Source organism: Hyperoodon ampullatus (assembly GCF_949752795.1).
Source record: "Hyperoodon ampullatus genome assembly, chromosome: 1".
Taxonomy (NCBI): Eukaryota; Metazoa; Chordata; class Mammalia; order Artiodactyla; family Ziphiidae; genus Hyperoodon; species Hyperoodon ampullatus.
Window position 1 is genome coordinate 212,302,778 of NC_136914.1, and position 22,104 is coordinate 212,324,881.

General features: G+C 46.9%; 1 protein-coding gene across 26 annotated transcripts in view; it reads left to right on the top strand.

Moving 5' to 3' along the window:
- TCF7L2 (transcription factor 7 like 2) overlaps positions 1-17,627 on the top strand; it is a gene marked incomplete at its 3' end in the record, with an annotated part of 199,458 nt that extends 181,831 nt beyond the window's left edge. For 4 of the 26 annotated variants that reach the window (XM_079708642.1, XM_079708651.1, XM_079708654.1 and 1 more), the window contains 7 exons: positions 3,227-3,352; positions 3,914-4,073; positions 4,448-4,555; positions 9,563-9,611; positions 10,206-10,256; positions 11,584-11,656; positions 17,222-17,627. In XM_079708642.1, coding sequence (XP_079564768.1) covers positions 3,227-3,352; positions 3,914-4,073; positions 4,448-4,555; positions 9,563-9,611; positions 10,206-10,256; positions 11,584-11,656; positions 17,222-17,627 — 973 coding nt within the window. Of the gene's footprint in view, positions 1-3,211; positions 3,353-3,913; positions 4,074-4,447; positions 4,556-9,562; positions 9,612-10,205; positions 10,257-11,583; positions 11,657-12,276; positions 12,350-17,221 lie in introns of those variants that run through there. The other 22 variants (XM_079708635.1, XM_079708638.1, XM_079708641.1 and 19 more) reach the window with 11 other exon arrangements.
- Between the last annotated feature and the right edge of the window lie 4,477 nt (positions 17,628-22,104).

A 22,104-nucleotide genomic window follows, 5' to 3' on the forward strand; every position in this document is an offset into this window, starting at 1 on the left:
ATCGATTGAATTATCATTAGGAGGTTAGCCAATGATTTCCAGGTGAGCAGGGGGTGGAGGAAAGAAAGGGACCGGTGGGAGGGAAGTTTAGGGGGCTCGAGGTGCAGGGGGGCGGCGGCCGATTCCCCAGGTAGGCCTTATGAAAGGTAGCGAGTTAAAAAGAGTATACAGCAAATTAAATACATTATTGTGGTAATGGGGCGACAGAAGTATGGGTCTATTATACTTATGGCAGTTATAGGGAATGTAGGCAGCTTGCCCTGTTCCAGAACACCCTTTGATATTCATTCTCTTCAGCAGCGGGGCCAGGGCTTCTCAGCATTAAGTGATGGGTCATTATACTTTAAACACCATGGAGAAGCCTAGATTGGCAATTAAACAGCTCTTGCTGACACTCACTTGTGCCACCCTGTGACCCCCTTTAGATTGAGATGTTGGAGCTCCGGGCCCTCAGCCTGCTAAATTGGCGCAAGGCTCTTCTCCTGACGAGAGCGGGCTCTGAAATCCGCCGGCTTCAAAGGGAGAGAGATCATGTATAAACCATAATGTGGGTGCACCGTGGCTCACAAAAAATAAGGCAGGAAGAGATGAAATGTTACAAGTGCAAGGGGGGAAATGAGAGAATAATGACAAACCTAATGCAGCTCAAAGCAGGCTTGTTGCACAGGAAAATGCATCCCACTGCTCGTGCATGAAATCAAGGCCTGCAGAAGATATCCAGTTAACAGAAACGTGTCAACAGTGAAGGAAGGTGAGAGTGAGGAAGGCAGAAGCCCCTGAGACAGCCAGAAACAAAAATTAGTTGTCCTTAAGAAGTTAAGGTTCATCATTATCTTCTGGCTTGGAGCCATGAAAGCAGATGGGGGGATATAATGAGCGGCTTGGAATTTTTAGGGTGTTTATTGCATTGCATGAAATAGTTGTCTGCAGAAAGGGATTTCTTACACGAAGGTATGCGTATAGCCCATACACACACACATAACACACACACGTCTCTTTCTCTGCTATACATTTCTCAGGTATAGGAATATGTATGTAGGTATGTGAACTTGGAAGTGTTTGGTCTTCATGGCTACACCGGAAATCTTTCCCCACCCCAGAATGTACTCAAACTGTGGTGTCTCCCTGTGGTGTTTGGTGTACACACACACACACACACACACACACACACACACACACACAGAGTGTTTTTATACACCCCCCCGGCCCTCCCACCCCCCACCCTGTACACATATTCTCATTCAGCAGGAAGGGAACATATGTATTTGAGGAATGTCAAGCCTTTAAAATTCACAGTAAAAGCTGCCGCTCCACCCACCGCTTCACCCAAGAGCTTCGAAGAACACATGTTCTTAACTTATGTTTTCTCAGAGGCCTTCGAGCTCTGGGAAGGAACAGGGTGTAACTTGGGAACCCAAGTGCCTCCCAAGGCTTTACTTTTCATTTTTTGGGGGGGCGTGGGATTGGAAGTTCTTTTTTTTCTTTCTCTTATTTTCTCGCTCTTTCTCAAGGTTGTTCTTTTCTTTTTCTTGACACCCTAAAAGAACTCGCATGGTTCTTAATGAAAAAATCATGCCATTGTTACCAAACTTTGATACTGACTTAAACTGGGAAAGGCAGCCATGGGAGAGGGGCCACATCAGCGTAGAAATTCTGAGTCAAGTGTCCACTCTGCTGCTGGGCCCCCTTCAAAAATCTACATTATTCATTGATATTTTCTCTGTTGATCGACGCAGAGTCAGTTAGGACTTTAATTTTTCATAATTTTTCAAATGAACATTTGCTGCATTCTTTTGGTGAAATGGAAGCCACTTTCATTTCCAGTCCATATATGAAAAGAACCTTGTAGACAAGTACAGGATCCTTGTGAAATAACTGTCACAGCAAAGTCTCACTAGCACCTCAGTGCCCAGCAGAATTAGCTTCCTAAAGAACAGGTGCTCATTCCCTGGGGGGTACAGGGGGTGGTTGTGGTTTGGATTTATTCTGAAAGCAACAGTTGCTTGATCTGGGATCGCCTTCACCTGAACTTGCGTGAACTTGCGTGATCTTGCCAGGGCAGAACCTGGGGGCTGCCGTTTTGTTTTCTTTGGGGGAATCTCCCCTTGTAGTCCCTCGCCCCACTTTTCTCTACAGTAGTATTCGTTCCTTTAAGAGGGTGGTTCTTCTAACCCAGAACAAATCATGGTGACTCCAAGCATATCAGAAAATGCGAGAGCTGTTTGTCGGATCCTGTTGTCAGTTTGCAGGTGGACCAAGAGCATTTTAAAATTAGCTCTGTATGTCCTGGCTAGTTTGCATGGTTGAGAAATGCCAATTCACGGCCTAAACTGTGTCTGAAAAAACTTTCCTAAGAATAAACAGTATTAGAGGAAAAAACACAAACTTCTCTTTTCTTTGTTAACAATTCTGATCATCATTTATAAGGCCTTTCAATGCATAGGCAGTGTTTTAAGTAAAAGTAATTTAGGAACCCCAGAATTTTAGAGTGGGAAAGGATGTACAAATCAGAATTCAAAGCTTTATTTGTGGGTGTGTGTGTAAAATACTGCTTTGGGGTCATCTTTGATACAAACTTATTTAAAACGTCCGTGACCTATGTTGAGAACCAGATAGGAACTATTTGGATTTCCCCGATCTTTCTGCCTCACTCTCTCCCACTCCTGTCAAAGCGATGGGGGCACAGCAGCACAAGAGAAATAAAAATATTACTGCACTCCCATCAACAGAATGAGGCCTAATGAGGCATATGCAGCATTGTCAAAAAATGTGTGTATACTTCAGCCGCATTAATATTTTATTTAGCTGTCTATATGCAACAAAAGATTTCACCTTTTATTCTAGTGCTGATTAGGACTTAGGAAATCGTCTTCTTAGATGTCACTAATAATGTCCCCCCAAACCTGTAATCTCCAGCAGGTAGTCCAAAGCCTACTTTTCCACCCAAGTATATGGGCTGAACTTGTCTTTTTTGCTAGAGATGTTAAAAATCGTAATGTCTCATGTCAGTAGCAATAATGAAGGGGGAGATTGGCTTTAATGACATTATAAGAATCATTATGTTTAATTTATTGCTAATTAATGCTGACAGGTTTCATATGCCTTGGGTTGCTTTCATGTGAGTGTTACGTGCTGTTTCTTTTTCTTTTTTTAAAATTGTGTGTACACATCCCTCCCCATTCATTCATTTTGATTCTGACAATTTACACAGCTTTCTGTCTTCTAGGTTCCCTCCCCATATGGTACCACCACATCATACTCTACACACGACCGGCATTCCCCACCCGGCCATAGTCACGCCGACAGTCAAACAGGAATCTTCCCAGAGTGACGTCGGCTCACTCCACAGCGCGTAAGTGTCCTCCTTCTGATCAGTTTCTCTTTTGCCGCGTGCTTAGCCGGTGGCTCCTGGGTGGTGGCGCCCTGTCCAAGGTTGGCTGCGCTGGTGTGACTCCAGGAAACACCCAGCTTTACAAAGAGGGAGACATGCACCACGCGGGGCTTCACGGCTGGCACCCACTGCGGGGGAGAACACAGCCCTTTCTTTGTGTCCTCTGATGGACTGGGATTTGCAACCACTTCCCCGTCCCTGACCCCTCTCTGTCCTGCGAGCGTGAGAGACACCAGCTGAGATGGAAACGGCCACGGTGTGCTTTCCCCTCCAGCTTGGGACAGCTGTATATTTGTGAGCCTTGAGGAAGTGATAACAAAATCTCTCACCCCTCCACCCCCCTCCCCAACTGGTTTTTGTGCCATTTTCCAGGATGGAGAAGAGACCCAAAGCGGGAGTGTGCTTCTCCTTCCAAACTGCTAAGGGTATCGAGGCGGCGAGGAGGTGGGCTTTCTGCTGCCAAGGAAGCGGAACCTTGCGATTGTTTATTGGGTGGTGTCTGTCTCTTTTGTCTCCATCCAGAAAACATCAGGACTCCAAAAAGGAAGAAGAAAAGAAGAAGCCCCACATAAAGAAACCTCTTAACGCATTCATGTTGTATATGAAGGAGATGAGAGCAAAGGTTGTAGCCGAGTGCACATTGAAAGAAAGCGCAGCCATCAACCAGATCCTGGGCCGAAGGGTAGGTGGCTCCCCCGCCGGGAGAAGAGGGCCAGGACAGGACGCAGTGGGTGGGCTGGCACATGTCCCTGTCCCCACTGGTTTGGAGAGTCCTTTCCCTTTAGCCACACTCTGACTCCTTCCACGGCCAGCGTGGAGTTGGGACCAGTAACCCCAGCACTCGAGTGAGGTTCAGCCTGGTCTTCCCCACCTGCAGAGACAGCAAGAATAGAACAACGTAGGCAAAAAATCCGGTTCTGGCTGAGCCCTCGTGTTAGTGCCGGGCCCCTGCAGACGACAGGATTTCTGATGGAAGCGCTATCCATCCTCCAGCCACGGTGTGGTCTGTGACGACTCTGCGTCTCTCTCTCTCTCTCCCCACTGTGTCCCCTCCAGTGGCACGCACTGTCCAGAGAAGAGCAAGCGAAATACTACGAGCTGGCCCGGAAGGAGCGACAGCTTCACATGCAGCTGTACCCCGGCTGGTCTGCACGGGATAACTATGTAGGTGGTTGCTTTTTCTCAGGACTACAGTCTGTAGAGATGTGTTGGTTGTCCATCTGGACAAAGGGAACACAACCTGCCAACACAAGTCAGGCCTCAGTACCATTCAGTCTGCCCAGTCCTGGGACCGTTAGCATCTTACCCGAGCACCAGATTGGAGGATTTTGTCTGGCTTCCTGCAGGGCTCCCATCAGCATGGGTTAGTTCTTCAAGGAAGAGGGATGAGGCTGGTGTTCTAATGTTCCAGCTCAGGGGACCCGTGGGGTCAGTTTAGGGCTGTTCACACCTTCTTGCCCATGTCTTTGAAGAGACGTGGCTCCAGGTAGACACCCAGTGAGGCTTGTGTGCTTCTCAGCGGTGAGGGTGGCCTTGCAGAGAAGACCAGTGGGTAGGGGTGGAGAGAGAGCGTTTACTTCCTCACAGCTGTTGTAGCAGGGCCTTCACCCTTAAGAGGGAAAAATGAAACCGTTGCCTTAGGCTGTGGTACAGTAGAAGTTGGAAGCCTAGTTCATCCTGAGAGGAGGGCATGATGGAAATATCCTTGAAAGTAGCCAGTAGCGGTCATCCTTTGGCAGCATGGGTGAAGTGACTCAGGGCCCAACAGGGTAGGGAGAAAGTGTGTGTGTTGTGTGATGTGTGTGTTCCTGGGCTCTCTTTGTTGGCTGCAGCATTTGCCTAATTTCCTCCCGTGGGTTTTAGAAAACACCGTAGGGTTGTTGTCTTTACTAATCACAGTAATAGCGACACTCAGGGTTCTTCTCTTCCCGTAAACTGGCTCTCGTCCGTTCTTTCTTATTTTGTATTTTGCCCAGGAGCTCAAGTTCTGGGCCAGCTCTCCTCGCTAAATGGATGAAATGTCTCTTATTTTGCCTCATACTTTATTACATGGCATTTGGTGTCATGAAGTGATTTTTACCATCCACTCTTTGGGGAAAAACAAACCCTGTCTTAATGCCAGTAGCAGCCTTCTCCTCCCAGTTCTTTCTTGTCAGTGGCACAGAGCCGTGGATGATTCTCCTACCCATCGGTGCTCCCTGACCTAGCTCTCCCCTGGCCGTCATCCGTGGTGAGGAAACTCTCTGTGTATGTGGCTTGAGGTCCATTCAGTTATTGCTGATTGTGAACTTACTGTGCACACAGATTGTGGAGATTCAGAGTTAGATCAGAACTCTGTCAGAACTTACCAGCCATCAGGAAGTCACAGACATCTGCGTGGATATGTGGGTCCTGAGTGGGGGCTGTTTTCTGCTTGCTCTGAGTACCAGTTTCATCACTTTTTAGTCTCATACCTATAAACACACGCTCGCTTCTCTGCTCTTTGCCATGTGGATGGGGGAGGACCGAGACGCCCGTGTCTCCCTCACTGCTGCCACCCATATCCCCGTAGGTCCCATGCCTTTAGCTGGTAGCACTAGACTGTATTCCTCCTGGGAGTTGAAACAGGAATTAGTGCTGGTACTTCTCAGTGGCACGTTTGCTCTGCTCAGAGCCCTTGTCACTCACAGATGGTCAGGCACAGGGTCTTAACTGCTTGGGACCTTTCCATTTGTCCTCAGCATGTGTGCAGTGGGGAAGCCTTTCTTCTGGAGCTGAAAGGAAGAGGATAAGAAAGTTAATGCTCTCCCACAGGCTTGCTGCTTGCCCTCCCCTGACCTCGAGGTGGAGATTGCCAGCAGCAGGCAGGCTCTGCAGCCTCCACATATACAGCCATCTCATTTCAGGACAGCTTGCTCTCCTGGTTTCGGGTCAGAAGTTCTTAGAGTTCATCTCCAGCTTCTTCCTGCTACAGACCCAATTCTTTGAGTAATCTAGAATGGTACCACAGAGAGGAATTCAGCTACACTATAGGTATCCTATCCCCAGTAGACATTTTGGGTCATGGTAGGGCCTTCATGTATAGCTGTGCAGGGCGTGCACTGCACAGCTTTAGAGTGTGCCATTTACACCACGGTCGATGTGCATGGTGCCCCCTGGAGTTGTGCTGGGTGAAATCTCCACAAAGGTGCAAAGCTGACTTTGTGAGAGCTTCGAAAGAGTGCTGCCATGGACTACCCTGGAGTCAGACAAGGTATTGCCCAAGGTTTTTTGTGAAGTGCTTTCTAGGTTTCAGAAGATTCACGAGACGCTTGAAATGACTTTAGCTCACTTTTACGTTTGGATAAGGTTTGGTGTAATAGGGGAACCCCTGAAAAGACTTGAGAGAAAGTTTAGAGGTAGGTCTGGATTTGGGGCTGTAGGAGCTTTACCTCTTGTAAGGGGTGCTGTCAGATTCCTTATCAGTGGTTCATTACACATGAGCTTGAGCACACACAGCCCTCCTTTCCCCCTCCCTCCCTCTCCTTCCTTTCTTCCCCCTCCTTCCCTCCCTCCTCCCCTCCCCCAGGAAGTGGTCTGTGGAACAAGAATTAGAGCGAAACTGTTTATAGATTTGATTGTGGTGGGAACTTGTTAGTATTTTTTTTTAAACTGACTTGAAATAGAAGCTTCTATAAATTACTTTGGGTACTGTAAAGTTCAGAAGGTTCTTGTAGAAAAACTTTTCTGAGCTAATCGCCTTATCCCTCTTTTCACGTTCCTGCTTTTCCAGCCCAGTGGTGACAGAAGCCTTTACACACTCTTTTAGCAAAATAGAGTTGAGTAAAACAGTCACATTTGGGTTGTTGGACTTGGTACATTCTGGAACACAAGAAGAAACATTTTGGTCCCACAGTGATATCTAACCCGTGGCCTTGTAATAGAAGTTATTTCCTTTCTAGCTCTTCTCTGTTAGGTTAACGAGATAAATCCCAGGCCATTTGCATATCTTGAGCCCCGAGATAGTGGGATGGCCGCTTCCCTTGAAATGCATCTCCCTCTTCACTACTTAGTGTTTATTTCTTCATGTCCTCTTCCGATTAAAACGCAGCCCCTGTCCTCTAGAAGCCTTTAGTCTAAACGATCATTGCCTCAGCCACGAACATCTTAGTTATGTATCCTAAACAGACAGCTTCCCAGGGGTAGCGGATATTTTCACCTGCCTTTCAGAACATATTGCAGGAGATTGGAAATGGGTGAGCCCTGTATTACAGATGACTGGGAAGCCCTTGGCTACATGGATGCTGACACCACCTGGAGTTGAACTGTTTCTGTGCCCCACTGAGATTTTCTTTCAGGTTCCTAAATAAACTGAAACTAGACCCTCCTGCCTGTTCCAAGATGGCCGGGCGGCACTTTGCTCCTGACACAGGAGAGACACAGACATGAAGATGGGCCGCTGGCGTTCATGAGAAAGCACACAAACTCCTTTTCTTTTTTTTTTTTTTTGCGGTACGCGGGCATCTCACTACTGTGGCCTCTCCCGCCGTGGAGCACAGGCCCCGGACGCGCAGGCCCAGCGGCCATGGCTCACGGGCCCAGCCGCTCTGCGGCATGTGGGATCTTCCCAGACCAGGGCACGAACCCGTGTCTCCTGCATCGGCAGGCGGACTCCCAACCACTGCGCCACCAGGGAAGCCCTCCTTTTCTTTTTTTTTAACTGGATGCCAAGGAACATGAAATGTTTCCAATGGAAACACTGAACTGAAGGCCCAGAGAGATTTCCCAAGAGGCATAGGCCCCCAGATCTGAGAGGCTTTCTCTAGAACTGTTGGTTCTCAGCGCTCAGCTGGATCTAAAACTCAGTGGCATCTCTGCCTTGGGGTTCTCCTTACAGGGCCTTATGGATTCTCACGTTTTCTACCAGTGGCTGTTCTTGTCTCTTCTTGAGTTGACATCAACATACCCTGAGAACTTTTAGGCAAAGGTTAATATTCAGATATTCTGAAACTGATAGACATGTCAGACCACCAGTTCCTTTTGTTTGTGACACTTCATATATACCAGGCAGCTAATTCATATGGATGGGACTGGAGCTAACGGGGTGAGGGAGAACTAGTTTCAGATCTGGAAGGGGGCGGGGGCGGTTACCTCTACAGAGTTCTTCCCTACTCCCATTCCAAATCCACAGTCGGGAACAGACCGTCAAGATATCAGGGAGGGTCAGATTGGAGAATGTGAATCACTCCATGCCGTGTACCACCCGTAATCCATTAAGAGCCTTCCTCGGAGGGCAAGGCAGTAAATAGGTAGGCAGTGTAGCCTAGCGGATAAGGGCTGTGGAACCAAGATCGCCCGGGTTCCCATCATGGCCCCATCATCTGATAGCTCTGTCATCTCAGGAAAGTGCATGCACTCCTCTGTGCCTCAGTGTCCTTATCTGTAAAATTGGAATGATGATCACACCTGGTGTATAGGATTGTGTGAGGATAAATGAGTCGCTAGGAATAGCACACGTAGAATCATGTCTGGCACATAGTATGTGATCAATAAATGGTAGCTGTTATTACTAAGAGTATTATAGTCGTTACGTAAGTGGAAAATGGCGAGAGCCGAATGTTCCCCTTTACGGACGTCCACTCGGCAGTTTGAAAAGGAGCTCAGGTGGTTTCTGGCTCTGTTTGACCTTTTTTCTCCCCTTCCGTCTTTAAAACCAAGGCCCACGCTACAGTGCCAAGAAAATCCCCTACTAAGGCTTTTATGTTTTGATTCCGAATGAGGACCATTTGGCCTTAATAAGAGATTTGCGTGGGGCAAGGAGGCTCTCACAGCCGCCTCAGTATCGTTCTTTTGTCCCTTGGTTCTTGGGCCACTTCCAACCCTGTCTCTCCACACCTCCCTGAATCTTCGCCATCCAGTTCTCCTCTTCCCTTTTATGGATGCTCGGGGTCAGGTTTGAGGATGGACATAGACGTATGGGAAAAGAGGTCTTTCCTCTCTCTTCTGCTGGGTGCGCGTTCCTTCAGCTGGAGCACAATTGAAGGGTGCTTGGATTAAAAGGGGGTGGGGGATGGGAAAACACTCAGGAGCCAAGTGTGGATGGAGATGGCAGCCAGTGCCTCTCCTCCTGCCTCCTTTCCAGGTGAGCCCAGACGCCCTCCTCCCATCTGCTCCCTGAAATAATTCCCTGTGTTTCATCTGTTCATCATCTAGGGGAAGAAGAAGAAGAGGAAAAGGGACAAGCAGCCCGGGGAGACCAATGGTAAGTTTGAATAAGCAGGATGGAGAAAGGGAGCGGTACTCTGAGGACCACTCTTTTATGTCAGGCTTCTATCTGGGGGAGGCAGGAGAAATTCAAGGCCAGGACATTGTTGGCGGGGGGGGACCCATCTTAGCCAGGCTTTTTGTTTATGCATTTTAATTAATTGCTTCATGACTGCCCTTTTAAAGCTAGTAACATTCATTGTTGCATGAAAAGCACATTGTTAAGTCTAGTGGAATGTGTTTTAAAATAACTGCAGAGCCTGTAAGTGGAGAGCGGTAGGCATGCCTAGGCGGGGATTTATACAGTCTTGCTTATTTTGTATGTGTCTGAGTAGGGAGAAGGAGGGGGCTAGGGAAGCAGAAGGGGTGTGTGCGAGTGTTTGATATTAACTGGGCCGTTCCTGAATGTTCTGATGCATGCCTTTACAGTGGTCAATTGCACCCAATTTAAATTAAGGAGGTTTGTCATTCTCTAGAAGAAATTAGAAATACTGCATAGGCAATCTCAGAGGTCCCTTTGAGAAGGCCAGGCTTTTACAAACGACGACAAAAACATTTTGAAGGCTTTGTATAATTTGTTCTTTTTTTTCAGAACACAGCGAATGTTTCCTAAATCCTTGCCTTTCACTTCCTCCGATTACAGGTGCTAATGTCATTTTGAGTCGTTAAAATAGTTGATAAACTGTTTTTTTAATTTTTCTTGCCATTATACTTTTATTAACATGAAACACGTATGACCTTTGAACATTCTTTAAAATGACCATCTACACGGTTTCGTATGTTTCGGTAGATTTTTTTTTCAGTTGCTTTTGTTGTTTTTTTTTTTAATTTAATTTAACTTCTGCTTTGTTTATTTATTTTTCCCGTAACAGTTGTTTAAGCCATGATGACAGTGATTTAGAGTTGAACTAACTGTGCAAATTGAATATGCAGTATTTCTTTAAAAGAGACTGGTAAAAAAAAAAAAAAAACAGAAACCAACAACAACAACAAAATGGAAGGAATTCAGTAATAAACCTCCTTAATCTAATGGCATTTTTTTCATCGCTCCCACTAAGTTTTCTCACGCAAGCATGCATCCGCAGTATGATTATTTTTTCCTTTGCTTTTTTTTTATTTTAGTTTTTTTTCCTTCCTTTTGCTTTTCGGCTCATAACTTGCAAATCCACTAGCATTTCACTGACTGTACCTGCTTAAATGCTGCTGTGAGCTTCCAACTAACTCTTAACAGCTCATTCACACAGCCTGTTGACCTTTATCTGTTCCTCTCTTAATATTAATGAAAATAGATTTACAAAAAGAAAATATGAACATTCCAAAAGCTGCAATATCCCAGTACCACAACCCCTTTCTTTCTTTATTTCTTTCTGTTTTGTTTCGTTTTGTTGTGTTTTTATTTGTAGTTTTTTTTTTCTTTTTTAAACTGTTGTACTCTGAGAAGAAAAAAGCATGTGACAAACTTAATTCCCTCCTTTGCTTTATTTTCTTCTTTAAGAAAAACAAATTGAGAGAGACAGAGAGAGAAAAAAAAAAAAAAAAAAGCAGAACCGAAAGAGGAAAAACATTATTTAAAACTTAGTTCTTCACTATCTAACTTCCCTTTATCAGTTCAAACCGAATCGGAGAGACAGTCCTTAAAGAAGGGATACTGCAGCTTTATTTGCAACAGCTAATTTCACAAGTTGAATAAGAATGTGATTTTTTTACCTTTTTTTTTTTAAATTAAAGAAAGTTAAAAACGAAAGTCAATATTATGTAATTAGTAACCAGGTCATTGATTTATTCCCTTTTTTATTTTTATTTTTTTCTTATTTGTATCTTTCTCTTCCCCCCTCCTCTCCTTCCCTCTCCCTCCCTCCCTCTCTCTCTCTCTCTCTCTCTCTCTCTCTCTCTCTTTCTCTTCTCTCCTCTCCCTCTCCCTCTCTCCCACGTCCTCCTCTTCCGCTCGCTTCTCTCTTGAACTCATTCAGACCTGAGCGCTCCTAAGAAATGCCGAGCGCGCTTTGGCCTTGATCAACAGAATAACTGGTGCGGCCCTTGCAGGTGTGTATAGATTTCCCAGATTCGCTGTGCTGGTTTGCAGCTGGTCTATTTGGTCCTTCCCCCCTTCTCTGGCCTGTTGCTTTGTAGCTCTGTGTGTGGATCTTAGGAGACAGGAGGGCGCGGGACACTGCTCTGTGAGGGACGTGCTTGTCCTCCTCGCTGCTGCTAGCCAAAATGCCACTGTAAAACAGCATCATTCGTGCCTCCTCGGGTCAGCGACAGCAAACCCCAGCGCGCCCCCTCCCAGGGAATGTTGCCTGCCGGCCCCTTCCTCCCGACAGCCCAGGATGGGGGCTCAGTGACATCCATCGTAAGCCTGGCCTAGGTAGAAGCAAATAACGTCACCTGTTCCCCTCCTCTTCTCTCTCTGTTTTTATTTTTTCCTTGTTGTTTTTTGGTTTCTGGTTGTTGTTTTTTTGTGTGTTTTATCGTTTTATTTTTTTTTTTTTCTTTTGACGCATAGAAGTCCTTTCCTTTCATGTCCTTGGTGAGGGAAGACAGTCAAATAGAACCGAGGTGATAGCGAAGACAAGACAAGTCAGCCGTAGCTGAGATTTCACATCCAACTGAGCACGACCCACCATTGTGTTGTATTTTTTGTGTTTACCTTATGCTAACAGATGCAAATACTCCAAAGAAGTGTCGGGCACTGTTCGGGCTTGACCGACAGACTTTATGGTGCAAACCGTGCAGGTATATTCCCTACTGCGAGGCCTTTGGGAAAAATCAAAGCATTCTGTCCTTCTGGTACCTTAGTGTGTCAATATATTTTGACCTCGTTCCTATCTACTTCCCCGCTGGCATCAATGACTAATGATCCTCATTCTTCAAAATTTCCTTGCTAATTTTATGCCGTGTCCTCTCCCTACTTTTCTCTTTCTCTCTTTCCCCTGCTCTTACAAATACCATATCCCTGGTGGTAGGACCTAGACCACAGCCCTCACAGACCAGGACGGGCACTTATCCTTTTGCTTTGAAAGCCAGCATTCTGGAACTGGCCCGGCCCTGTCAATGCTTCCGTGGCATGTCTGTAGGACAAGAGAGAGCGCCACCATGTCCCGAGGTTTCAATGAGCTCAAATTGGCAGCAATAGCATTCCCATGCACTTGGAGTCCAGACACTTGGAGAAGGGCTCTGGGGCAGGCTTTTTTTGGTTTCGTTTTGTTTTTTTGTTTGTTTTCTGTTTCAAAACCACGTCTCTGGACAGAGGAGCTTGGTTAGCCGACATGGTTTTACAGTGCTGAAAAGAAGCGTGGCATTGAACGGCATGCACCAGCTACAGGGCTGCAAGCAGTGAGTCGTGCAGTCACGTACTGCAGTGCTGGTAGCCTGCAGAATGAAAAATATATATCTATACATATATGTAGAGAGACAGAGAGAGCACTGGTTCCAAAGTGAATCAGAAGAGTCCAAATTAAACGCCTGTGTTCCACCTGCAGGTTCCATCCAACCTGTAATTTCAGGGAAGGTGAAGGTGTAGGTACTTCCTTCTTGGTGGAGGGATACCAACTAGTTCCTGTCTCATTTCCTTTCCTTTAATGACCACCTTTGGTTAAATTTGTTGTTTCTTTGTTCTGATACAAGCAGTCTTTGAATTTGGAATATTATGATGGTAGGTATCTCAACACCCAAACACGCTCCCCTGTCTGTAGTGCCTCCCTTGTCACGTGTCCCTCTCCTCCACGCCCTGCCATGTGTTCCGTGTTTAGACGTTAGCTCAGATGTCCATTCCATCACGTGCATGCCCACCAGTCTCCTGTGTCTCTTCCTCCTCCCCTGACGCCTAACGAGAGATGGGCGAAGTGCCTCGCGTTGAGCAAGCGTTGAGGGGAGAGAGGCTGCCCTCCACCGGCGACCCTCATGCCCATTGAGTGAGGACCGGGGGCCTTGGGTGCACGTCCAGCAGGAGAGGGACCCCCCCGCCCCCCACCCATTCTATGAGTTGATTGACAGTGTCCACGGAGGTGACAGATGGCCTTGCCACGCAGTTCCGGGGTCTTGTCTGTGCAACAGAAAAGAGTTGCACGATGCAGTTGGTGGAGGGTGTTAGCCATTTCATTAGGGCTGGCCTGGAAGATGGGAACTCTGCCGACCCTATCTAGGCGGTGAATTCGTGTCAGGTTTTTATTTGCGCTGAGTGGGAAGATAATTAGCTACGGAATCCTGCTCTGAGACGCCTGCCGTGGTGAAGGGTTAGCTGATCGCAGTGCCCACTCCTAAGGGAGGGTTTCTCACGCTCTGTAGAAACACACGGCCGACACCATTGTGCGCCCCTCGCAATGTGGTTTGTTGCCTGGTTTGTGTATTGTATTTGTGGGAGGTGAGTGGTGGCTTGTGAATCCCTTTTTCTGCTTTGGAAGCAGGTAACTGCAAGTTAGACTTGGCACTTTGGGGGATGAAAGTTAATCACGACCAACATTGACCAGACAGTCCTTTCTCACACCCAGCTGCACCTTGCTTAAAGTGGAGTGCGGAATCCTCCTCAGAAACGAGAATTTTCATGACATTTTTACAGAACAAAAACCACCCCAGGCCTTCGGAGCTGCTTCATCAACATGGTTCCTCTACAGTGCAGCTTGGTGCGGGGGGGTGCAGCTGTCAGTGTGGCAGCGCAGGTGCTCAGAGGTCCTTCCTCTCTCCTCAGCACCATCCTTCCTCTTTCCCGCCTCATTCCCGCCTCAGCACCCTTAGACCTTCCGTGGTGGCCCTCCTTCCTCTGTTGGGGATGTCGTTTCGTACTCTGAAAGCTTTAGCCGATGCGTTTCTGCTCCTTTAAGTGCGTAATTCCAAAATAGGGTCAGGAAGGACTCTTACTTTCCTTTCAGAGTGAATCCATGAGAAGCTAAAGATGGATTTTAATTTAAGGGGCCACCCCTTGCTGGGAGTTGGAGCGTAGGTGGGGGAGGGTAAGAGAATGGGGTTTGTCCCTTTTTCCCTCAATGTTTCTTCTTGACTTTGCCAGGATCTAGCTTGATGCTAAATCAGTAAGACAAAATGTGCTTTAAAAAAGAAGTTGCAAAACGAGGCATTTTCTGGCCTGTCCGAAACGGACGTGTTCCACTGCCATCTGCTCCGCCACCTCTTAGAAGGAGCGGTCGCCCTGTCAACATAGTCTTCGTGTCCCATGTTCAGATGCCCCCACTCATCCCCACGACCACGGAAACTTCCTATCATGAGGAGGGCAGGAGGGGGGCGGGGAGCACCGGAAACGCTCCTAGCCAATCAGGGCTCCTCTCTCCCTGCGCAGGGTTTCTAATTTTATTTGACATTTGAGGACATTTTAACAAGATTCTGTTTTGAGCCCACCAAGTTGCTTTTCCCATCTTGTTCACTCTGCCCTAATATAGCATGGAACGCTGCTGGATGTCATTCCCTTGTTTCCTGTTATTTTTTCCCCTCTTTTTCTCTCATTTGTCCCTGTCCTCTCTCCCATTTGTCCCTGTTGCTTTCTCAGTTTTGCTTATGCCCCCCACCCCACCCCCCTTTCTTCTCCCATTTTTAAAATGCATGGCATAGTTTTTTGAGCATGTTTTGATCTGCAGGCTAAGGTGGTTTAAAACTCTGAGAGGCTTAATTATTTGTCTTGAGTTTCTGGGATGGGAGCAGAACCCACCGTCTATTTCGGTCTATCCCAGAGGAGAAAAAGGAACCTCGTCAAATCGAAGGTGAAGGGGGGCGCTGCCCTTGCTTTCCTAGAGTTCCTTTCGACCCAGAGCAGGGATGGAATAGACCCTGAGGCCACCAGTCCAGTGGCTCTTGGCCTCTGGGAGTCAGGAAGGGCTGAGCATGTGCCCTTTCACACCCCACCCCCCGCCCCCTCCGCTCCTCCCTCCTGCCATCTTGCGGAGTCCACACCCCATGCACTGAGGGGCATCATCAGACAGCTCTGGGGCACAGACCCAAGGAGGAACTCATTACACCCACTTCCTTTCAAAGGCCAGTGACATCTGACAGTGGTTGCCTTCAACCGGGCAGCATCTTAGTTGCTTTCCCATGACCGGAAGCCAGCCGGCGCTTACAGACAGAGTGTTATCAGCTGTAGTTCTGACCATATTCTCCTTAGATCAGCACATTCCCTGTATCTGCATTACTTTTATAGCATGTGTGGGGTTGATCGCCAGGATCACTCTTCCTACCAAATATTACCCCATCAGACTGGGATGAATCATAGGAGAAGCTTTGAGGTCACACGCTTAATGTCTTGAACTGATGTCCCCAACTTCAGATGATAAGCAAGAGAGGCTCTGAAATTCTCATTCCTATTTCTTACATAAACAGGAAATGGAGAGGGGAGATTCTCGTTTTGGTGCGGGGCAAAATTAGTCTTTCTGGTTCAAACACTAATCCTGACGACCCCCATTCAAGAAGGTCCATGCTGTGATTCCCTGGCACTTCTTCTTTGTCATCACTTCCTTGTGACAGGCTGTACCCTCCATTCACTGGCCCCGGCATGTGGACCAGGGCAGGATGCCCGTCCATCCCATCCTCACTGTCTCTCCTTCTAGCCTTCTCACTATGGGGCGGGGGAGGGGAAGACCCCAAATCTTAAAAAAAAAAACAAAAAACAAGTTTGAATCATAATTTAATCCACAACCTGCAGGCCATACAACCAGTTATTCTTGTTCCTTTGGATCATTTTCTGTTTTTCTTATTCTCCCCCTCCCCCACCTTTGTTTATCCTCTTCTACCTGTTTTTTGGTGGTTTTTTTTGTTTTGGTTGTTTATTTTTTGTTTTTGTTTTCTTTTTGAGTTTATTTGGTTTTCTTTTCGTTCCCCCCCCACCCCTCCCCCACCCCCCCACCCCACCCCGATTCTGACCTCTCTTGATTTGGTGTGGTTCTTAACAGACAAGCCCGAAAACTCTCTGGGCGCCAGCAGCCTCTGGTGGTGGTGGTGGTGGTGGTGGTGGTGATGGTGGTGATGGTGGTAATGGTGGTGATGGTGACGGGTTAAAACCTTTAAGCCTCTTCTTGCTAGCACTGCCTTCAGCTCTGTGGGCTCAACAGTCAGCATTTTAAGAGTTTCAGATTGATACGAGGTGCCTGGGGTGGGAGCTCTGTCTTTCTCTTTCACACACACACACACACACCCCCACACACACACACACACCCATTGGCGGGGTAGGGGGTGGTAGTGGTGGAAATGGAGGAGGGTGGTTATGATGGGGAGTGAGGGCGTGTCTAAGCCAAAAGAGAAAGAACGAACTTTTGAGTTCATCTCAGTTTGCACCTAGCCACCTTCTGGCAGTTCGGTGCCGCCGTCTACAGGTGGTACCCTTTCGCTTGCTGGCTTATATTTGGGCACGGGTGGGGCGCTGGGTGTTTAGTGGGGGCAGGGGAAGCAGGTAGGTAGGGAATTCTGTGGTCTGACATACTTGGTTTGCTGGAGCAGGCTTAGCTCAGTGAGCGCGGCACCCCAGCGTGACTGTAATCGTCCCCTGGCCGCTGGGCGCGCCTCCGCAGGGCATCCGCTAGGTGACGCCACCTCGGCTCTGAGCGTTAGAGAACTCTGTCCCGTGGCATGTTTGCCCTTTATTCACAGACAACTCTCTTCCCCTGTTTCTAGGAGAAAAAAAAAGTGCGTTCGCTACATACAAGGTGAAGGCAGCTGCCTCAGTCCACCCTCTTCAGATGGAAGCTTACTAGACTCGCCTCCTTCCTCCCCCAACCTGCTAGGCTCCCCTCCCCAAGACGCCAAGTCACAGACTGAGCAGACCCAGCCTCTCTCGCTGTCCCTGAAGCCCGACCCCCTGGCCCACCTGCCCATGATGCCTCCGCCGCCCGCCCTCCTGCTTGCCGAGGCCGCCCACGGCAAGGCCCCCGCCCTCTGTGCCAACGGGGCCCTGGACCTGCCTCCCGCCATCCCTCCCTCATCTCTGGCGCAGCCGTCGACATCTTCCTTACATTCCCACGGCTCTCTGGCCGGGACGCAGCCGCAGCCGCTCTCCCTCGTCACCAAGTCTTTAGAATAGCTTTACCTTCCTCAGCTCCGGTTGCTCTTTTGTGGAGTGTTGCGTTCTGCTTTTCGTTATTTCCCGCGCCCCCTTCTGCCAGGTTTTTGTTTTGGCCTCTTTTTCGTTTGTGCCACGTGGCTACATTAGTTAATGTTTATCGAGTTCATTGGTCAATATTTGACCCATTCTTATTTCAATTTCTCCTTTTAAATATGTAGATGAGAGAAGAACCTCATGATTCTACCAAAATTTTTATCAACAGCTGTTTAAAGTCTTTGTAGCGTTTAAAAAAAATATATATATACATAACTGTTATGTAGTTCGGATAGCTTAGTTTTAAAAGACTGATTAAAAAACAAAAAGGAAAAAAAAGAAGCAATTTTGAAGCAGCCCTCCAAAAGGAGTTGGTTCTGTATTATTTGTATTAAATACGAGCTTGCGAACCAATCATTTTACATCTGGTTTTTAAACCATAAGGGCACAATGAATGCAGTGCCATTTACTTTTTTTTTTCCCTGTGTGAAACAACTTTTATTGTGATGTTACTTGTTATTGTTTAAATGTACAGAAACAAAGGGTTAAAATGTGTTAATATACCTTGTTCCATGGTGTTGTTCTTTTGGGGGGAGGGGGATGCTATTCAACAATTAATGGAATCACAACGCTGTTGGACCAGTAGTATTTATTGCTTTAGAGGTTGCTTGTCAAACCTGTACGTTGTCCCCTTTAAAATATGTTTTCCTTTTTCTTGAAACTGTATAAAGTTTTTTTCCCCTTAGCATAAGCATCTTATATATAACAACTCATTTGTACAAGGTTTTTAAGTTTATATATAAAATGTGTATATATATATTTTTTGTTTCCCTTTTGGACATTTTTTTTTTTTTTTTTTTTTTTTTTGCCGTATGAAACCCAGATGCCGCCAAATGGACATTAATAGTTGCATTAAAGGATCAGTAGCATTAACAAAAGTTGCTTTAAAAGCCATTATGTAAAACAAGACTTGAAAATTAGTGAGGGAATTTTAGCGACGCTGTACGAGCAGCAGTGGAAATTGTCCCGTTTCCCCTGTGAACTCGCAGGCGAGCGCCCTGCACCCTGAGGACATGGACTGACCGTGTGCAAAACTTTATGTGCCAAAATTCTCAGTGACTTTAGCTTTCTCTCTCTTTTTGATGCTGTAATTTTTGTTCATCATGTTTTGCTGTGATGTTACATAGGTAGATTTGTATGTAGTTTTAATGTCACCTATAACAAGATGTGTTTGGTAGCAGATTGTCCAGAAAGCATTTTAAATGAAGAGGTATAAACCCTTAAGGGCCAAAAATTCTGTATATTAGATTACTCTTAAAGGAAAAACCAGCTGCCGCTTTTATGTACATGTATGACATACAAGTAGGTAGCAAACTTTAAAAATAAAAAAAACCTAGGCATGTTGATGTTACAAAATGCTGTATAAAGCTGAAACCTGTTCATTCAGTGCCATTGTAGTTGACATGAAGCGATTGTAAAACTGTCTCCGATTTTTCTCTGGTTTATTAAAATGCTAACTATAACATTTTTTGTGAATACTTTGAATGTTTCCTAACAGTTGTGATGTTACTGTTCCGTTTTATGCTCTTATTCCAATTTCATTTTTAATGGTTTGGAAGCCATTTTTGTAATGAATAAATGTTCATGCTGTACAGTATCTGTAGCATGCCGTTCTGGATTAATAAAAGCAACTTAGTATGTGCAGATAAAGGCTGGTCACTTGTTTCTGTAATTTGGGTTTTATTTCTGGGGAAGCTGGATCCGCCTTAACCTAGAGAAATGTGTTCCCAGGCTGGAACTTGAGACCCCGTGGTTGGTATGGGTGGTGGGTGGTGACTTGGATACCAGAAAGGGGCCTTGAACTCTTATGAGGGGTTGCTTTCCACCCGCCCCCGCCCCCCCCCATTCTTACTGTCCGTTTGCCATACTTTATGTACCTGGTTAGTTCGTTTCTGAAAGCAAATGTCACTCTTCTGGCTATAAGACTGTCACTCTGATATATCAGTCGGCCCTCTCAGAGTATCAAGCAGAAATGATTTAATTCCGGTTAATGAGACTTAGTTCGCCAGGAGGGGATTTAAGAAACCACATCATTGCCATTTAAAGGATCATTGATGTGAAAGTATCCTTATTTCTTTCTAAGAATTAACATGCAGGGAGAGACGGCAGGGTGAGCAGCTGTTAAGCAAGAAGGTTTTTAGAAAATTGGATCAAGGTGCTTCCATTACACGTTTGCGTGGAGGACTCGTGCCATCCCTGAGACTCAAGTTCAGGGCTCTGCCCTGGCCGGGGTGTGCGTTCATCCCCATCGTCCACCAGGGGCCACAGTAAAGATCTTCCTAAGGTTTCCACTGCATTCATTCCTCACGCTGGCTAGGACGGACGGATGGATGGATGGATGCATACGTGGTTCCACATATCTGGACAGCCTCACCTGCAAAGGACGTGATTTCATTGGGCACGGAAGCGGTCTGTGTCACTGCCCTTGTTACATACGGTTACACGGTGTTGTCCTTAAGGACTTTTCTTGGAAGCTCTGCTTTGCTCAAGGTGATTTTTGTTCTGTAAAATCTTGATATTTTGTTTTCATTTGCTTTGTATTCCTGGGAAGGCGTGATTCTGGTTGTCCTTCCCATTTTATTTTGCACGCTGGGACCAGAGTGACCTTTGAAAACACAAATGACAATATGTGTTCTTTGTGGCAGTGTGCTAAGCCACTGATGGGCATTTTCTCATTTCATCCTAACGCGTACCCCCTGAGGTAGATATTATCCCCCCCACCCCCACACCCTCTGCTTTATTTTCTAAAACTGGGTTTGGGAACTCGGAGTGTGTGTCTTGTCCAAAACCACACAGCCTGTAGGGTGGTGGAGCTGGGATTTAAATTCAGCCCTGACTCCAAACCCATGCTCTTAATGCCAAGTTATGCCTCCTTGCGTAGTAAAGATGGCCCTTCTCCCAAATGGAGTGATGGGATGGTCCTTTTGACGGCTTCCTTGTCTGCTCCACCCCTCCTCGGCAGCACACGCTGGCTTTCCCCTAAAAGCGTTTTTGCCCTCCTGCTTTCAAAGACGCAGTTGCCCTCTGCCTGGAAGCTCTGCTGTGCTCCTGCAGCCTCATTCCTCCTCATCCTTCCGGTCTCCACAGAGATGATAGTGATGGTGTCTGTGATCTTTCAGCTTCCTGTCTTGCCCTGTCCTTAACATTCTCGTCCGCCATCGTGTCAATGGGGGTGGCCTTGTTAGGCCACGAATAACACCCCTTGGTTCTGTGGACCTTTGGGACTGGGTCATTCTTTGCTGTGGGGGACTGTCCTATGCCTTGTAGGGTGTTAGCATCCCTGGCCTCTACCCACTAGATGCCAGAAGCACCCCCTTCCCACCAGTCATGACAACCAGAAATGTCTCCAGACGTTGCCGGATGCCCCCTAAGGGGCAAAATAACACCCAGTTTAGACCCATTGCTCTAGGAAACCCCCCAGGAGAGCAGGATTGTGGCTCTGGTGATCTCTGTTTTATACTAGGGTTCTGTTGCAGTGCCTGGCACATTGTGGGTGCTCCATACATATTGGGGGAAGGAATGAACGAGGTTGGCCAACTCCACACCTGTATTGCGGGAAACAGGAGAATAGAAGCTTTCCATAATGCTTCCAAATTTTGTGTTCTCAGGACTTAAAGGTCTCAAGTTACTTCCTTAATCCTTTCAGCCATGCTGGAGTATAAGTCATTGCCCTTGTTACAAAGACCGAAAACGCCAGGTGGAAGGGGTTGCTGTTCCTCCATCATCAGCCAGCCTGAGTACAGATCTCTTCCTAAAATTCAAAATGCGGATCACCTAGCCACGTGCTTACTGCTCTAGAACATTTGAGCAATGCTTTGGGGATCTTCTCTCCACCCTAATACAGAACTTCCTTTCCCCCCAAGCTTGTCTAATTCTGCACAGCCCGGGTTCCAGTCAAACGGCAGGCCGAGTCTTTGCCCCTCAACTCTCTTCTTCTTCTTCTTCTCTTTCTTATTTTTAAAATAAATTTATTTATTTATTTATATTTGGCAGCACTGTGTCTTCATTGCTGCGCACGGGTTTTCTCTAGCCGTGGTGAGCGGGGGCTACTCTTCGTTGTGGAGTACGGGCTCTAGGCACACGGGCTTCAGCAGTTGTGGCACGCGGGCTCAGTAGTTGTGGCTCTAGGGCTCTAGAGCGCGGGCTCAGTAGTTGTGGCGCACGGGCTTCGTTGCTCCACGGCATGTGGGATCTTCCCAGGCCAGGGCTTGAACCCGTGTCCCCTGCATTGGCAGGCGGGTTCTTAACCACTGCGCCACCAGGGAAGTCCCTCAACTCTCTTCTTGACATCGGTTTGGTTTCTTCCTACCTCAGGAAGTTTATTTTCAAACTGAACATCTTTCTATTTCATCCATGAAAAGGATCTGTGGATTTTTTGTTGCTAAGGGACCCTAAGGCAACA